Source organism: Ziziphus jujuba, chromosome 11 (genome assembly GCF_031755915.1).
Source record: "Ziziphus jujuba cultivar Dongzao chromosome 11, ASM3175591v1".
Taxonomy (NCBI): domain Eukaryota; kingdom Viridiplantae; phylum Streptophyta; class Magnoliopsida; order Rosales; family Rhamnaceae; genus Ziziphus; species Ziziphus jujuba.
The window spans coordinates 7,233,538-7,251,556 of record NC_083389.1 but is presented as its reverse complement, the minus strand read 5'-3'; the positions used below and the strand labels follow the sequence as shown (position 1 = coordinate 7,251,556).

The following is an 18,019-nucleotide window of genomic DNA, read 5'->3' as shown; positions in this document are numbered from 1 at the left end:
ACCTCTCTGATATTCTCTCCAGAAGAAGCCTTCTCGCTTTTCAAACTTAAATATAACCACCAAGTAAGTGTTGGAATAATAAACCAAATTTAATATTTTACGTTCTCTAGGATATATGATAAACATGTATGGGAAATGTAAGAACCTTTTAAATATGGTTCAAGAACTATGAAAATAGTGAAGGCATATATATCTCTGTTCTTTGTCCATTGAAAAAAGAAAGGAGTATGAAATATAAATAAAAAAAGGTTTATGTATTGGCTCCTGTTTTTGGCTCTCCTTCTTGAACGTGTAATGCACTTTATAAAAAAATATATATATAAATAAACCAACAATTGGTATCAGAGCCTTATGGCAAATATGAACAATCTGGCTTCTCTTATTCCCCGCTTCAATGGAGAAGATTATGATTATTGGAGGCATCAGATGAAGGTACTGCTAAAATCATTTAAGTTATGGAGTATTGTTGAAGATGGATATGAAGAGCCAGAAAACGAAGAGAGTCTAACTAGAGCAGAAAGCACTTCGTTGAAAGAAAAAAGAGAGAAAGACAGCAAGGCTCTCTTTCAGATTTATCAAACCATTGAAGGACCAATATTTGAAAGAATTGCAAAAGCAGAAACATCCAAGCAAGCCTGGGAGATGATCCAATCAGCATATAAAGGAGAAGAAAAGGTGAAAAATGTACGTCCGCAATCTTTAAGAGCAGAATTTGAAAAATTAGAAATGAAGGAGAATGAAAGCATTTCAGACTATTTCAATAAAGTTACTTCTATTGTGAATCAAATGGCTTCTAATGGAGAAATTTTAGAAGATCAAAAGGTTGTTGAAAAAGTTCTTCAAAGCCTTCTAGAAAAATTTGATTTTGTTGTCGTTGCAGTAGAAGAATCAAAAGATTTATCTACTGTTTCAATAGAGGAGTTGTTTGGAATTTTAAAATCTCATGAATTTCGAGTAAATAAAAGAACTCTTGCTTCAACCAGTCGAACTTCTGTTGATCAAGCTCTTAAATCACAAGTTGCAAATACAGGAGGGCAAAATTTCTCACGAGCTAATTTTAGAGGATGTGGCAGAGGAGACAATAATAGAGGAAGAGGAAGTCCAAGTAGAGAAGATTCTTCAGTAAAAAATATAAATCAACTAGAGAACACACCATAAAGGGGAAGAGGTGGCAGATTCAGAGGAGGAAGAGGAAGAGGCTCTAATTTGCATGGACATAGCTATTTTAAATGCTATTATTGTCACAAGCCTCAACATAAAGCAAGTGAATGTTGGAATAATCCAGCCAATCAAAGAAAGAATGCTGGGTTCATTCATGACAAGGAAAAAGGTAATTCTGAAACTTTGCTTCTTGCTTGCTATGGTGATATAAATCATGTTTGGTATTTAGATAGTGGAGCAAATAAGCATATGACTGGTAACAAGCACTTGTTTTCATCATTAGAAGAATTTGAATGTGGTCAAGTGATAATAGGAGATGCAAAATCCTATAAAATATAAGGTCTGGGAGAAATTATTTTTAAAACTAAATCTGGGACTTTAGAGAAAATGTCAGAAGTTTATTATGTTCCTGGATTGCAATGTAATTTGCTAAGCACTGGGCAACTTTTGAAAAATGGATTTGATATTCACTTCCATGATTATATGTGCATTCTACGTAGGGAAAGTCAGCTTGTTGCTAAAATTCTAGTGGCTTCAAATAATTTATTCCCTTTTACACTGGAAATCTCTAATATTGACTGCTTTAGATGTGTTGAAGAAGAAAATTCAAAAATATGGCATGATAGATTTAGGCATCTAAATATTGGAAGTCTTAGGTTGCTATCAAAGAGAAAGATTGTTAAAGGCCTACCTGAAATTGATCAGATGATTGGAGTATGTGAAGCTTGCCAACTTGGAAAGCAGCATTGTGAGACTTTTCCTTCAAAATCTTTTCACCAAGCTAGAAGACCTCTTGAGCTTGTCCATTCAGATTTATGTGGTCCAATGCCAGAACCATCTATGGGAGGTAACAAGTTCTTTATTTCTTTTATTGATGATTTTTCAAGAAAAGTTTGGACATTCTTTATTAAAGCAAATTCAGAAGCATTTCAAGCTTTCAAGGATTTTAAAGCTCAAGTTGAAAAGTTTTCTGGATATGAGATTAAAACTTTGAGAATTGATCGTGGTGGAGAATATCTTTCAAATGAGTTTGAATTATTTTGTAAAGAGGCTGGTATAAAACATGAACTAATAGCCCGTTATTTACCACAGCAAAATGGTGTTTGTGAAAGGAAAAATAGAACAATCATGGAAATGCTAAGGTGTATGCTAAAAGAAAAGGGTTGTCTTCAGATTTTTGGGCAAAAGCTGTATGTTGTGCTACTTATTTAATCAACAGGTCACCAACAAAAGCTTTGCAAAATTGCACTCCTCATGAAGCCTGGTACGGGTCAAAACCAAGTATTCATCATTTGAGAATTTTCGAAAGTTTTGCATATGCACATATTCCTGATCCTATGAGAAATAAGTTGGATGACAAGGCTGAAAAATGTATTTTTGTGGGATATAGTGAAAGATCTGAAGCTTATAAGTTGTATAATCCACTTACAAAGAAGATTGTAGTAAGTAAAGATGTGAAATTTGATGAAGCATCATCTTTTTATGACTTTGAAGCAGATGGTTCACTCAATACACCTTGTGTTGTAGTTGAAGATGAAAGCAATTCTCAAGATTCAAAAAATGAAGATTCTTCCCAATGGAGAAAGACAAAGACTATGCAGGAGATATATGATGCAACTCAGCCAATAAATCAAGAGAATATTTTCTTTGCTTTTTTTGCAAGAGAAGATCCTATTTCTTTTGAAGAAGCTGTCAAGGAAGAAAAATGGAAAATAGCTATGAAGGAAGAAATTGATGCAATTGAAAGAAATAGCACATGGGAACTCACTTCTCTTCCAGCAAAGGAAAATGCTATTGGAGTTAAGTGGGTGTTCAAGACAAAGATCAGTCCAGATGGTTCAATCAACAAATACAAGGCAAGATTAGTTGCCAAGGGATATAAGCAAAAGGAAGGTGAAGATTTCAAAGAAGTTTTTGCACCAGTTTCAAGTCTTGAAACTGTTTGGCTGATCATCTCTCTTGCAGCTCAAAGTTATTGGGAAATTTATCAAATGGATGTTAAGTCTGCCTTCTTGAATGGATATCTTGATGAGGAAATTTTTATTGAGCAACCACCTGGTTTTGTGAAGAAGGGTGAAGAGCACAAAGTTTATAAATTGAGGAAAGCTTTATATGGTCTTAAACAATCACCTAGAGCTTGGTATAGCCGAATAAATTCTTATTTTGAGAAGAATGGGTTTCATAAGTGTCCATATGAGCATACTCTATTTGTCAAAAATCATGGCAAAGAAGGTTTCATCATTGTAAGTCTTTATGTTGATGATCTCATATTCACTGGCAACAATACGGAGTTATTAAATAATTTTAGAGCATCAATGAAAAGGGAGTTTAAAATGACAGATTTGGGGAAACTACATCATTTTCTGGGAATTGAAGTTCACCAAGGCAGAGAAGGAATTTTTATTTCTCAGGAGAAATATGCAAATGATATTTTGAAGAAGGTTAAAATGGAGCAAGCAAATCCTGTGTCAACTCCATGTGTTGCTGGATTAAAGTTAAGCAAAAATGGTGAAGGAAAACTTGTCAATCCAAGTGTTTTTAGAAGTCTAGTTGGAAATTTGATGTATCTAACGGCAACAAGGCCTGATATCATGTTTGCTGTTAGTTTGGTGAGCAGATTTATGGAGAAGCCATATTCAAATCATTTGGAAGATGCTAAAAGAGTTTTGAGATATTTTAGAGGGACCATTGATTATGGTATATATTATCAAGCAAATCTTCCAATTAATCTTATGGGTTACACTGATAGTAATCTTGCTGGAAGTGTTGATGACAGTAAAAGTGTTGCTGGTTATGTGTTCAATATTGGAAGAGGAGCAATTTCCTGGATGTCAAAGAAACAGCCGGTGGTAGCACTTTCAACCACTGAAGCAAAGTATAGAGCTGCTTGTGCTGCAGGTTGTCAGATTATCTGGTTACAAGGAGTCTTGGAGAGTCAAGTTTAAGCCAGAAGAGCCAACTATTTTGTTTTGTGATAATAGTTCAACCATATCAGTTGCTAAAGATCCTATTCTTCATGGGAGGACTAAACACATACGGACTAGATTTCATTTTCTCAGGAATCTTATCAAAGATGGCACAATTCAAATTGAATATTGCAGAAGCAGAGACCAGTTGGCAGATATCTTAACAAAACCTCTCAGCCAACAGCTTTTCAAAAATATAAATGCTAAGCTTGGAGTTAAAAGAAAATTTGGTTTACAGGAGGGATTGTTGGAATAATAAACCAAATTTAATATTTTACTTTCTTTAGGATATATGATAAATATGTATGGGAAATGTAAGAACCTTTTAAATATGGTTCATGAACTATGAAAATAATGAAAGCATATGTATCTCTGTTTTTTGTCCATTGAAACAAGAAAAGAGTATGAAATATAAATAAAAAAAGGTTCATGTATTGGCTCCTGTTTTTGGCTTTCCTTCTTGAACGTGTAATGCATTTTATAAAAAATATATATATATATATATATATAAATAAACCAACAGTAAGGTTGGCGGGAAAAATTATTGAAAATGATTAATTTCATAAATACCCCTTGAATTTTGGTATAATTCTGCAAAGATTTGTGTAAAGTGACACGTATGCCTTTGCTTCCTTGAGAAGCTTCTTCCTTCCAAACACCATCCGAACTCAAGATGCTTCTTCTTCTTTCTTTCTTTTATTTTTTTATTTTTTTATTTTTTTGAATTTCCTATTCCGCAACCATATCGCCCCCAAGTAAAAATTCTCCAACCCATTGCTGAAGAAAATCCTTCAAATTTCTAGAAGTTTCCAACCAAATTGTTGAGCCCGTGTCAACCAGATTTCTTGAGGTTTTTTCACTGATCTTCAGCTCCCTTTCTTTTAGAATTCGAGGGTTACGATTTTTGACTTGGTTGTTGTCCCTTTGATCGGTTGGAGAATGGAGGGTTATAATTTTTGGAAGAAGAAACAGAGAGAAGAGGAAATCCGATAAGAGTAGAGAGATTACGATTTTTGAATAATTTTAATTAATTGCATTTTAGGTTTTAAATGGAAAAAGAAAGAGAGAGGATAGAGAAGAGTGATATAAGTTTTGGGTGAAGATAATTAATTAGGATTTTTTAACATTAATTAGAAGTTAAAAAATAATTAAACTTCTAACTCTTTTTTTTGGATAGAAATCTTTAAGTGTTTTTTTCCCTTTTTTTTTTTTTTTTTTTACCTTACTTTTTGGATTCTATTTAAACCTTTTGAGAAATCCATTATAATTCGTTGGATCTTAAGTACCTCATAAATTCATTAAATAATTACATTAGTAAAAAAAATGAATATACACAAAATAATTATACTACACATGCTAGTAGAACCTCTAGATTAAACCCTCCAAAGGTATTCTCTGAAGCCATCCATTTTCTAAGAGCTTCTTTTTGTTATTTAAAAAAAAAAATAGAATAAAAAAACTTCAAAAGAAAACCATCATTTTAATATTAACCAGTACAAGACACTTTCCTAGTAATTATTTTTTAAAAATAATTATTGTATTGTTAATACTTAAAACCCATCCAGTGAGGTGTGAGAACTTATCCCTTTTCGAACTTACCTCAATTCAAACAGGACAAATAAAAGTCAACATTATCCCTTTCGCGCCATGAAATTGGTTGCAAAGGTGAAGTATATCTCGCTTTGTACACCTTTTTTTTATGTATTACTTAATTTTATTTTTTTTTTGTTTTTTTCCTTCTTTTTAATGTCTGGCCCTTTGATAATGTCTAGGTAACTATTGACTAGTGCAGTATATTTGTTGGATCTTCTGGCACATCAAAAATTAATTAAATATTCACTTTATTAAAAAAATGAATACATGCAAATTAATTGTACTACACATGTTAGGAATAGGACTCTATATTAAACCCTCCAAAGGGTATTCTCTAAAACCATAATCCATTTTCTAATTAAAGACATTTTTTTTTTTTTTTTTTTTTTGGGTCTTGCATTGGGTGGGATTACTTCTTGCTAGAATTGGTAAATTTCTCACCAGCAACAAAAGCAAAAATGGGAAGGCAAAGCAACCGCAGTAGTGGGATTCAAAGCAGAACAAGTTTGGCCACTTCCGGACGATTTCTGTGGCCTTCACAAATGGTTTCCAATTCTCACAACTTGTCCACCCGTGAAAGGCATTTGTGGGCAACCTGGTTGTATACATTTCTGGTATTATTATTTTATAGGTTTTTATTCCCTCCCAATGTTTAGATGATTGGATAGCAATTACCTAGGCATGGCTTTTGGTGATCGGAATAACATAAAGAAGCTCTCTGGAATTGGAATTAGAAAGTCTAAGAGCTTGTTGCCTCCTGGAACTAGTCTAAGAGCTTCTGTTGAATCCTTATCCATGCATCTTGTTAGTTTTTTTTCTTTCTCTCTTTTTCTCTCTCTTTCTCTTTGTTGCTTGTTTGGCTTCAGGGTTGATTTTGGCTCAAAACAGGTTCAGGAAATTGTTCTTTCTGCGGATATTCGGTGTAGCCACTGTCAAAAGAGAGTAGCTGATATAATGTCCAGACTGAGTGGTAAGATTTTCTCTATAGTTTGCTTTTTCTTTTTAGTAGCTTAAAGGTCATATATTTTGGGTGTCTTTTGGTTCTACTTTTGACGAATTTCGTTAGCTTTTCAGTGGATTAACATTGAAACTGAAACCAAAGCCAAACATAGAGATTTCGGCCATGGAACTGGGAAGTAAATTTTCATTTTATCCCTTGTTTTCTTTCTTAAGGGCAAAAGCAGGCCAAGCTGATCGCTTACCTTTTCTTAATTATATACCCAGTAAGGGTCTAAAAATTTGGTCACTTTTTTTTTTCTTTCTTCTTCTAAGTTTGGTTCCCTTAACATTCTCAGATTCTATAGTTTGGTTGCCATCCTAAAAAATATCTCCAAATGGGATTGGGGATACCTAAATCTCCATCTGATTTTTCCATTTTCATGATTTTTCTACCAATTCATGCTTATATTTACATATTTTATAAAATTTTGTATCTTTGTCACACTGTGAATAAAGAGGGGTGTAGGCGTATAACTTATCTGGCTGAGAGTGACATGGCGTTTCTAGGCTAGTGTAGTACAAATTAAATACCATGACATGTTAGAATTGTGATTGGTTAAAGTTTAAAGCTCGATTTATTATTATTTAGAATCATTATAGTATTGACAAATTATTATTTAAATTTCAAAAACAATGAGATGGATATCCAAAAAAAATAAAGACCAATAAAAAAATTTAAACAGGCATTAAAAAAATCAATTTTTTGGGGAAAAGTAAAATTCCATGAAAAATACAAATCTTAAATGTATTTTTAAAAAAATATTAAATATAAATATAAAAAATACACGAAATACATAAAATAACATATTTTATAATAATAATCTTTCAAAGTTTTCCATTAGATTTTATAATAATAAAAAAAAATTATAGATCTTTGTTTTTCTTGAAAAACAATAATATATAATTTTTTTTATTCTTTCAAAAATTATATTTTCATTCCTTTAAATCTCTACTAATTTATTAAAAGAATAATAATTATTTTTAATGAATAAAGTTTATTAATTTTTCATTATTTCTTATTTTAAATTTTTTTGCAATTTACAATCTAAAATAATTAGAATTATACTTTGCACATTTATTTTTTTCCTATGTGTTAGTCATGTGACAAGTCCATAAAAAAATCAACAGAGAAAATAAGGAGGTGCAAGGTTAAAAAAAAAAAAAAAATTGAAGTGCACAATTTCAAAAGAAAATTAGGATGCAAAATACCAAAACATATAAAATTTATCGTACATTGGTTTCAATCTTCCTTCCTTTTCAAGGTAAAGTATTTTTTGGACTCTACTTAAAACCTTTTAATGACTAGGTAACTTCTACATAATATTTGTTGGATCTTTTAGCACCTCAAAAATTCATTAAATATTTACTTCGATAAAAAAACAATGAATTATATGCAACAATGCAAACAATTATACTACACATGTTGGGATAACCTCTATATTAAGCCCTCCGAAGGATATTCTCATGAACCATAATCCATTTTTAAAGCTTTTTTTTTTTTTTTTTTTTTTTTTTTTTTTGGGTTCTTGCATTGGGTGGGATTACTTCTTGCATAGAGAATGGCAATTTATGTGCAACAACAAAAGCCAAAATGGGAAGGGAAAGCAACCGCAGAAGTAGCGGGATTCAAAGCACAACAACTTTGTCCACTTTTGGAAGACTTCTATGGCCAGAGACTGAATCAGGATTGTAAAGGCAGGGGTTGAGATTTACATAGCTTCTAATAAAAAAAATATATATATATATATATTAAATTATTAATAAAAACAAATATATATGCATATATTAAGTAACGTCTTTGAAATCTTTAAATTCTATCATGTATATATCTATATTAAAAAAAATTATAAATTAAATAGAACAATATATTCTTTTTAATCACAAAAATCATTTATAATTGATCAATACAAAACATTTCCATAATTTCCTTTCTAATATACAAAATCAAAGAGAGAATAAAAAAAAAAAAAAACGATACCTTCTATATTAAATACTTAGAGAAACAAAAAGAAAAGAAAAGAAAAAACTTCATTTAAACACATCTAAAGATATGAAATTAGATTTATGAATTACTAATTGATAAAATATAAATAAAAAAAACTACCTTAGTCTCCTTGAGGATCAATTCAAATATCTTTTTTGTTTTGAAATTATACCTTGTAGAGTACTATTGTATATTTGTGTATTATGATGGAAGAAAGAGGATTTAATTTTTTTTGTTTTGTATATAAATTTATTGATTAGAGTTAAGTTAAATAGATAGCATCTAGTATTTATGAGTTTATGAACTAATAAGGTAAATTTTAAAATTGATACATAATTAACATTAATAGATGTATCGAAAAAAAAAATAAAAAAAAAAAAACTGGGAGGGCCACACTTCAACTTATATTTATATAAATACATTTTATTAAAAAAGTAAAATAAAAATGTTAGGGGATCATTGGCCTCTGGCCCATTAATAGTTCCGTCCATGTCTATGGCCTTTACAAATGGTTTCCAACTCTTACGGCTTGTCTACCTGTGGAAGGCGTATGTGGTGGGCAGCCTAGCTGTGTACGTTTCTTTATAATAGGTAGAGTTCCCATGCATGTAATAGTGAAGGAGTTCATATGCATGTAATACTAAGAGGATGCCTGCCTAGTTGACTTCCTGCCACTTTGACTCTGAAAAATCCAATCAAAGGGCAAGCAAAGGAAAAAACAACGGGGTATAAGAGACAGCTTTAGGGTTTAAAACTGCCTTATTAACCTTTCTAATCGTCCCTGTGATAGTGCTTTCAAGTGAATTGATCAAAATTCCTTTACCGCTGGGTCTCAATCACTTTAAAATGATTAGAGATACTTGTCGAATTCTAAACAATAAGTTTTAGTTAAAATAAATAAATAAATTGACCTTAGAGAATTGACTCTGCTGATTAAAGTTTTATGAGATTTGGTTATCGAAATATTTTATATTAGAGTTTAGTTTTCGTAAGTTATTAAAAAAATGAGATAATTAGGCTTATTATGGATGACATCATAAAATTTTGATGGTTAGGATTGAGCATCCAATGTTTCCCCCAGTAACCCTAAAAACAGCATGTGTACGAAAGTTTATCTCGCAGCCAAACGAGTGAACACCACAAAACCTTAAAAACAAACAAATGAATTAATCCCCAAAAAAAAAAAAAAAAAAAAAAAACCACACTGTTCATCTAAGACCAATAGAAACCGAGAGAGGCCCATTTTCCTGTTGGGCTATCCTATTTTGCTTTGGGTCCTTGAAGTAGGCTTAGGAGTTTTAAATCTCGGTGGGTTCTCAATCATTGTACGGAGTTCATCATTCATTATGGGCTAATTTCTTGTTTTTCTGTTCCCACTCCTTTTCAAGATACATTTCATTTTCATTGCTGCCTTCGTAATTAAACTTTATGTTGCAGAGCTGTGGAAAGAAACATACAAATTAAACAAATATGGGTGTGGTGCCACAATTGTCTCTCGGAAAGGCAAATACTTGTTTGCGTTTGGTTGCTTGGGCTTCACTCTGCTTGAAATAAGTTGGCCTAAACGAAAAAATAAAAAAGTCTCTGGACCGACGCAGAGGACTTATGCAGTTACATACATACTTACGAAGAGATAGGGTTCTATCCAGCTAAGGTAATATTAATTAAGGAATTTGCGGTCCAACAATAATAATATTATATATACACCTCATAGCTATGTATAAACAGAGAACGAACTTTTCTAAAATGTGCATTGACCAAAAGGAGAAATTATTGGGTACACATTGTGTACCAAAATGGCTTTTGACTTAGTAGACATTTATCAATGATATTATCCCATGTTTAAATAATAGTACACCTTATTTAAAAACTCCATGTGTAGTTAGAGTTTAAATGTCTCTATTTTATTTTTATTTTTTTTTCTCGCTCCTAAACCTCTTCTTTCAATGGCAGAAAAAAAGTAATGGGATGACTTGGTATTGAAAAAAAAAATAATAATAAGAAAAAGCTTGAACACTCTTTGAAAGAAAACAAATTGCACAAACATAAGTTCTTTGATGTAGATCCCGGTGTTAATGCATACACTTTTGATTCTAGGGTTCTAATCGGTTGTGAATGCAGATCCTGGTGTTGCGCATACACTTTTGATTCCAGGGTTCTAATCGGTTGTGAAATTTTGGTTTTCGTTTTCTTTTTTTTTTTTTTTTCCAAATATTGAATTTTGTTTGGTTACTAGTAAACTGTATGCCCTTGTAAAAGAGAAAAAATTTTCAAGTTTTCTTTAGACTTACAAATTTAAAACTAATTTGATTCCTCAAAAGCAAATATAAATATATGTTTATATATATTCTATGCAAAAGCAAAATTAAGTTTACAATCCTATCTACATATCTTTATCATTCTATATAAACATTTATTCATAACAATTGCAATTTTGTCAGTAGGATTTTTTTTATTTGTGGCAAACGAAAAGAACGGTGTAACATAGCTATCAGTGAAAAAATAAAAAAATAAAATAAAACATATAACAAAAAGAAAAAGATTACAAATAAAACATATAACAAGAAGAAAAAAATTACAAACGGCATTAGTACTCTAAGGCTAATAACCTAAGACTTTAAATAGCATGTATTATTATGCACACATGGCATAATATCATTGGCCAATGTGTACCAAATCAATAGCCACGTTAGTACACATTATGTACCTAAGAATTTCTCAACTAAAAGGCTGCCTATATATGATGGACATGGAGGCAATAGAGCTTACGAAAATCTTCAAACATGGAAGTTTCTTTTGTTGCTTTCGTATATTTTCTTTTATTTTTGTCATTATTAATAAAAAAGAAAAGGACCATGGTTAATTGGATTCAAAAATAGCCTCTATAATACATTTTGCGAAAGGTTATTTCTTAATATATATTTTTTAAAAAAATACATATATATATATATATATATATAAATATAAGTAGTTCCAGTTGCTCATCTAGCATAAATGATTGCACTATATATAAATATAAGTAGTTCCAGTTGCTCATCTAGCATAAATGATTGCACTTTTCTTGTAATTCGGAAATTATGTGTAGATGTAGCCAATTGCCACCAAACTATCGAAATTTTCAAAAGCAAATTCAAGAACAGTATCGGTGGTGTAGGGAAAGTAGGCCAACTGAGACAACTCAATTATATTCTTTTTCCACCAGTGTCAAGAAAAGAAGGTGTTTTAAGAGGCTTTTCATATTTTAATAATGTTGTTATATTAATAGTAATGACACACGCACTCGAATCTTAGAAGACTCCAACAGACTCAAAGATTCTAAGTTTTCTAAATAGATAAGACAAGTTTAGCTAATTAGAAATTTTTTTTTCTTTTTTTTTGTGGGCGTATAAGCAGCTATATAGGAAGTTATATATTCAAAAAGACCTATAAATAATAAATAATCAAACAGAATTTAATGCCCGGTTATAAATGATTAGGTTTTGCAAGTCATGACTAAGAAGCACTAAAAAATACATCGCAATGCAAGTGGTAAAAAAAAATACAACAAAAAAAACAAGGCAAACATGAACAAAAAATAAGAAAAGTCATTATAATCCACAAGCATAGAACTCCTGAAAAAGAAAACATAAATATAGATCAATGTCTTCCCATAGTTTTGAAATAAAACAAACAACAATGCAACTGAGAAAGAAAAGAAAATGAAATATACAAACATTAAAACAAAGGCAAACACTAAAGGAAATTAAGAAACGTCACCAGGGTGGAAGGAAAGAGCCAATGATCTAACTCATAGTTTTCAAACCTCTCTTGACATGATGAGGTAAAGGGCCATTCTTGGACAAACGAGGTCATTTCGTTGCTGTCGCAGAAACTTATCATATTGATCGTCTACTGTAATGTTGGTATTCAAGTTCCGCAACTGACAATAATAGCTCAGGCCCAAATTAGTCTATTCCAAGCAGGTCCAGTCTGGAAGAAGGAGATCGATGGGATCCGGAACATCAAGTGTGTTACAAAAATAGGAACATGCTGAAAAATAAAGGGAAAAAAAAAAATATATATATATATATACATAAAATTCAATGAAAAATAACCTCGCATTAAAATGAGTAAAACACTAACCTCTCCTTTAAAAGTGTGACATAGCCAAGAAACCATCATCATTCCCATACGACTTTATTAATTATGTATTTAGGTGAGACAACTCTAACATAATATATATTATAAGGTAAGGTAAATTTTTAATAAATGAGACATCGCTATATATATTATATAGTTTTTTTCCATATGTATGCGGTTGGAAAATTGAATTAGAATGATTGTACAAGAAATAATGACTCTACCATTAGATTGTTTTCAAATAGTCTATATATATGTAATTTCTCATGAAAAATATTATGTTTTATAATATAAACCATTTTAAAATGATTAATTTATAACATTACCACCTTAACCAAATGATTACAAATTAAATTGCATGGTGAAATGATAACTTAATCTTTAATATATCAATATGGCTTGCATTATAAAGTGGAAAATAGTTTTCCTCCTATCAAAATTATATATAATAGATTTATATATCTGGCTGTATATAATAGCATTATAAAGTGATAATTTATCTAACATTTTGTTTTGCTTAGGAATTAGTTAGAATATCAATGACCAATACTTTATTTTAGTGACCAATTTACTTTGGTTTGCTTATTTCTCTATCTTTTAGGACCAAATTATGATTGGTCATTGAATATCAACATCAGAGACCAATATATTGGTTACTAATATCAATTTTTGGTGACCAAAGAACTTTGTTCTCTAAAACTCCTTTATTTTATGTTTTTTTAATCATTTTTCAATTACTTAAACTATTAGTAACTAAATTGCTGGTAGCTGATACATTTTTTTACAGTGATCAACTTGTTTTTGGTTGCTGATAGATCATTTTCTCACAAAAAAAAAGGCGGGAATAGTTTCCACTCCCATGTTCAGCAACCAAATGATTTTTGGTCATTGAAAATTAGAATTAGAGACCAAAATAATGGTCACTAAAAGTGGAACACAACCATTTTCTTATATGGACTATCAAAAATTTCGATGACCATTTGTTAGTCATTAATGGTCTCTTTTAGTGATTAAAATTTTTTGGTTGCTGAAAAGCTAGTCACTAAATCCATTTTTTCTTGCAGTGACATAACCATAACAATTGCAAAATGTATATATGATTTTTCTGTAGGTTTACCAATTGCTTTTTCTATCTGAAAAATTCAATTCAAAATTCAAACTCATGAGGATAGAATTAATCCACTTCTATTCCATTTGGAAAAAGTATATATTATTTATTATTTATATTCTTTTGGTATTCAAACCCAAGTTCCAACTAGTTTTCTTTGTAATGTATAATATGTTCTTTGACTAACAATAGTTTGAGTCACGGGTTTAATATTTAATGGGAGTTGTATAGATTTCCTCTTAATCATTACATTATTGGTGTGAAACTGGTTCAAATCGGTGGTCTTCATAGTGACATAATAAAACACACAACAGTAATGGAGAACCTAGTTGTGAAAAAGGTCCACGCTCGCTTTCACCGTTTAGAATCAATTAAGATGTTGAAATATTTCACTTTTTTTTCTTGACAATTAAGCCAGCGTTTTTCTTTTTTTTTTGGGTGAATAACGTTTGAACCAGCTTGAATGAGTTGGTATTTTTGTAATTACAGACAAATATAGTGGCAAACAAATAAACTTAAATTGAGCTGTGACAGCTTGCGAAATCTCTGAGATAAAGTTGATATTACTTGCAGAAATGAACTTGGTCTATTAATAGCAGATCAATGCTGCATAGTTCTATGTAGGGCTGCATAACTCGCAGGTTTAATATATAATGGGGAAAAGAATACCTGCTGTCCTGACCAGAGTCAGAGCAGAGTTGGCAGCTATTCAATCCCTAGACCAGAGTCAGAGCAGCGGCTTTAGTTTTTCTCTCTTACTGTTGAAGTTGTAGCGAAGCATATAAAAAATAGTCATGTGAAATATTATAAAAGAATATTCCCTACAAACAAGCAAAAAGACCACAGTCGGCATTATTATTATAAAAAAAAAAAAAATCTTCAATCATTATTAGTAGCAATAAATAATCAGATTTTCTTAACCAAAAAAAAATTCAAATAAATCCATTTAAAATACTGATCCCAATAATCACACTTTTACTATTTTAATCCCACATACTTTTTTTTCTTTTTAATATCATATGAATAAAAATAATTCCCACTTTTCAAAAGTTTTTCCCTACACCCATGCCGCTATATTTGTATATATTTTATACGTTCAATAGATAATTTAAGTGCACTAATTTCCGTGCTAGCTTTTTCTTTTAGGTTCCATGTGTCAAAAAAGTGGATAACGTGTCTAAACATTAAAGTCAAAGGAAAAAGAATATAAAATCATTTAATTTAAATGTTTTTTTCTTAAAAAAAAAAAAAAACATCTTTTAATCTTTTTTGTTATGGTTTTTAAATTGATCATTTTGGTTCTCTTTTAATAGAGATTAAGCAGAAATGTAGCCCAATATAGTGCAAGCAAGATGTCAAAATATACAAGGTAATTTTGTGGAACACATCAACACAAAATACTTTTATGGATGTTTAGAAAATGTCAAAGTTAAAAAAAAAATTGATTTTCAGAATTTAATTTTTTGAAAATTATTTTTTTTTTATCTATTTAGTGAGTAATGAAAAAATAATGATTGATAAGTAATTAAATTTAATATTATATAATAAATTAATAATAAATATGTATTTTAAAAAAAATTAAAACTATTTTCTTTGGGATTCTCAAAATGACACCTATATAGATAGGAATAACTTTCCCACATATTTTCCTACATTGGTTGAAATTTAATTATCTGGGCCTATATTTTTTCACTACAAAAAAAAATTATCACTTTTCCAAGATAATTAGATTCCCACTAACTTCATATTTATCCAAATATGTTGTTAAGGAAATCTTAACAAAATACATAATCCTATTATATTCTTTTGGAGTAACTTAGGTGATAATAATCATTAATAATAAGTTTTAAATAAATTCAAACTTTCAATAATACATGTATCTAATACAGTTCATATCCGCTTCATTATAACCCTATAGTTAATGGTTGGATATGTGTCAAATTAAATTCCTTTCCAATGAAGATCAAGAATTATGATAAGCTCAATATGTTCAGGTGGGTTTTTATCACTTCCCTATAATAAAATAGGATATATTTCTCATAATAATCATGTAAAGATCATCGTAATTAATTAGGGTAAGACTTGGAGTTGAACTAATCAGGTTCCGCAATACCTTTTTCTATGAAAAACATATCTGCAGCCGAATTCATAGTTTTTGAACACAAAAGACACATGGTAAACTTCCTTTCATACCATGAAAACTTTAATCACATAGGAAAAACTATAAGGTTTCAAAATCTGCCAACACATTTAAGCCTTCCCAGATAAGCAAATACCACATATATATATATAATAAAATTTTATGGTCTGGATATCCACACTTTGATATGGTGCAAACTTATTAGAAAATGATAGTTTTTGAAAAAATCATTGTTTTTATGTATAATATTGACAACGGTTTAAAAAAAATAGTCATCTTTATATATAGTATTGACACAGTTTCTTAAAAAAAACTCTTGTCTTTGAAGAGATTTGTACCATAGCAAAGTACGGACCGTCCTCACCATAGAATTTCCATATATCAGTCCGTCTATGGTGCGGACGGTTCTCATGCGGACCACAGTATTGGTGACGATTTTTTAAGAAACCGTCGTTAATACTATAAAAAACCATCACTAATACTGCAGTCCTCATGCGGACCGTACTCACCATAGAATTTCCATATCATATAATGAAATTAAAAATTATATTAAAGAAATTTTAAAAAAAAGGGGAAAAAAGAAGTGGTGCTCCAAAGTTCATGTTTTTTAGAGGGGTAGTAAGCTTCTAATGTGAATTACCTTCTAGTGTTCCAAACCAAAAAACGAATCCTTTAGCCCAACATCAAACTTTTATCTAGTGACAAAACAATATTAAATAGATGCATACAAAATTTGCAATTTGTTTATAAGACTTCTATAATAAGTTGTAAAGACACATATATGATATTAACTTTATTTTCTTTTAGTCTTTATACCGAGAGGAACATTTAATTATTATTACATTGAAACAAGATAGTGGTTAACAATATATAATGTGTATGATTTACCAAAAAAATACAAAAAAACGTATAATGTGTATGAAGCTAAATAAAGATCCCAGTATCCAATTGAGTTTAATGGGGTGTGAGTGTTCCTAACACACTGTGGATGGAAGTCCGTACCGATAAGTAAATGATGTGGTTTCCTTAAAATAAATTTTCAGTCATCCTTGAAATGTGATGTAATTTTATACTACAAGTGGTAAATCCTCAAAAGGTAAAATCAAATAAAATTATTGATCAAAAATTTTAAATTAGATATAAATTTAAAACACAATATTTATTACAAGCATGATGAAAATTAAATTACTGACTAAAATATTCAACTTGCCAACAAATTAAGAGCACATAACTAAGAAATATTGAAAGAGTACCAAACTACAACTTCATTGGTGGTACATCTAAGTTGCCAAACTTGCAACCCTCTATTCCTTAGGTAAAGAGCTTCATGTAAACAAGCTCTTTCAATTTGCTTAATTGATATGGGATCACCTGTGATATAATAGATATTCAAAACAATTAAACTTAAAATTAAATTAGAACTGTTATCTCCCAAAAATAAATGACCAAGGCCTAAATTTGCAATTGGAAGACTTTTAAGTTTTCCATCTAAGTCTATCGTCAATTTATATATTTTATATATAATCAAACTATCATCTTTATATCATCACCAAAAAAAAAAAAACACTAACATCTTTATCTCTATAGTATATATGGATCATTAGATGTTAACAATTTGTGGTTTTCAGAAAATCTGATTTATGATTAGGATCCTCTCTATTTTGCACAAGTTCTTTATACTTTATGCATAGAGAAGGCTTGTTAGGAAGAACATTATCAACACCACCAGCTGATTGCATCTAAAAATTTGCTAGTTCCAAAGCTGGAGACACCTAGTATTCAATCTTTATAAAATAGATATGCTTGCTTCTTAATAGGCCCAAAACATATCATTGGATTTTAGATGAGCTACAATATAAACTTTATAGCTTGATTAAATCTACGATTCCTAGATTGGGGAAGATGAAAGATGGTGCTAGAAATTGGGTTCACTATTTCAAATAAAGCTT

The 18,019-nt window shown here is 30.3% G+C and overlaps 1 protein-coding gene across 1 annotated transcript; it reads left to right on the top strand.

The window, feature by feature from the left end:
• The first annotated feature begins 360 nt into the window (after positions 1 to 360).
• On the top strand, positions 361 to 1,158 carry LOC132800002 (uncharacterized). Its single transcript, XM_060812871.1, has one exon. The coding sequence runs from the start codon at positions 361 to 363 to the stop codon at positions 1,156 to 1,158; it is 798 nt and encodes a 265-aa protein (XP_060668854.1).
• The last annotated feature ends 16,861 nt before the right edge of the window (positions 1,159 to 18,019 follow it).

Bases quoted from the DNA above. Each gene is read 5' to 3' on its own strand.
- LOC132800002 (XM_060812871.1), top strand. From the start codon at position 361: ATGAACAATCTGGCTTCTCTTATTCCCCGCTTCAATGGAGAAGATTAT.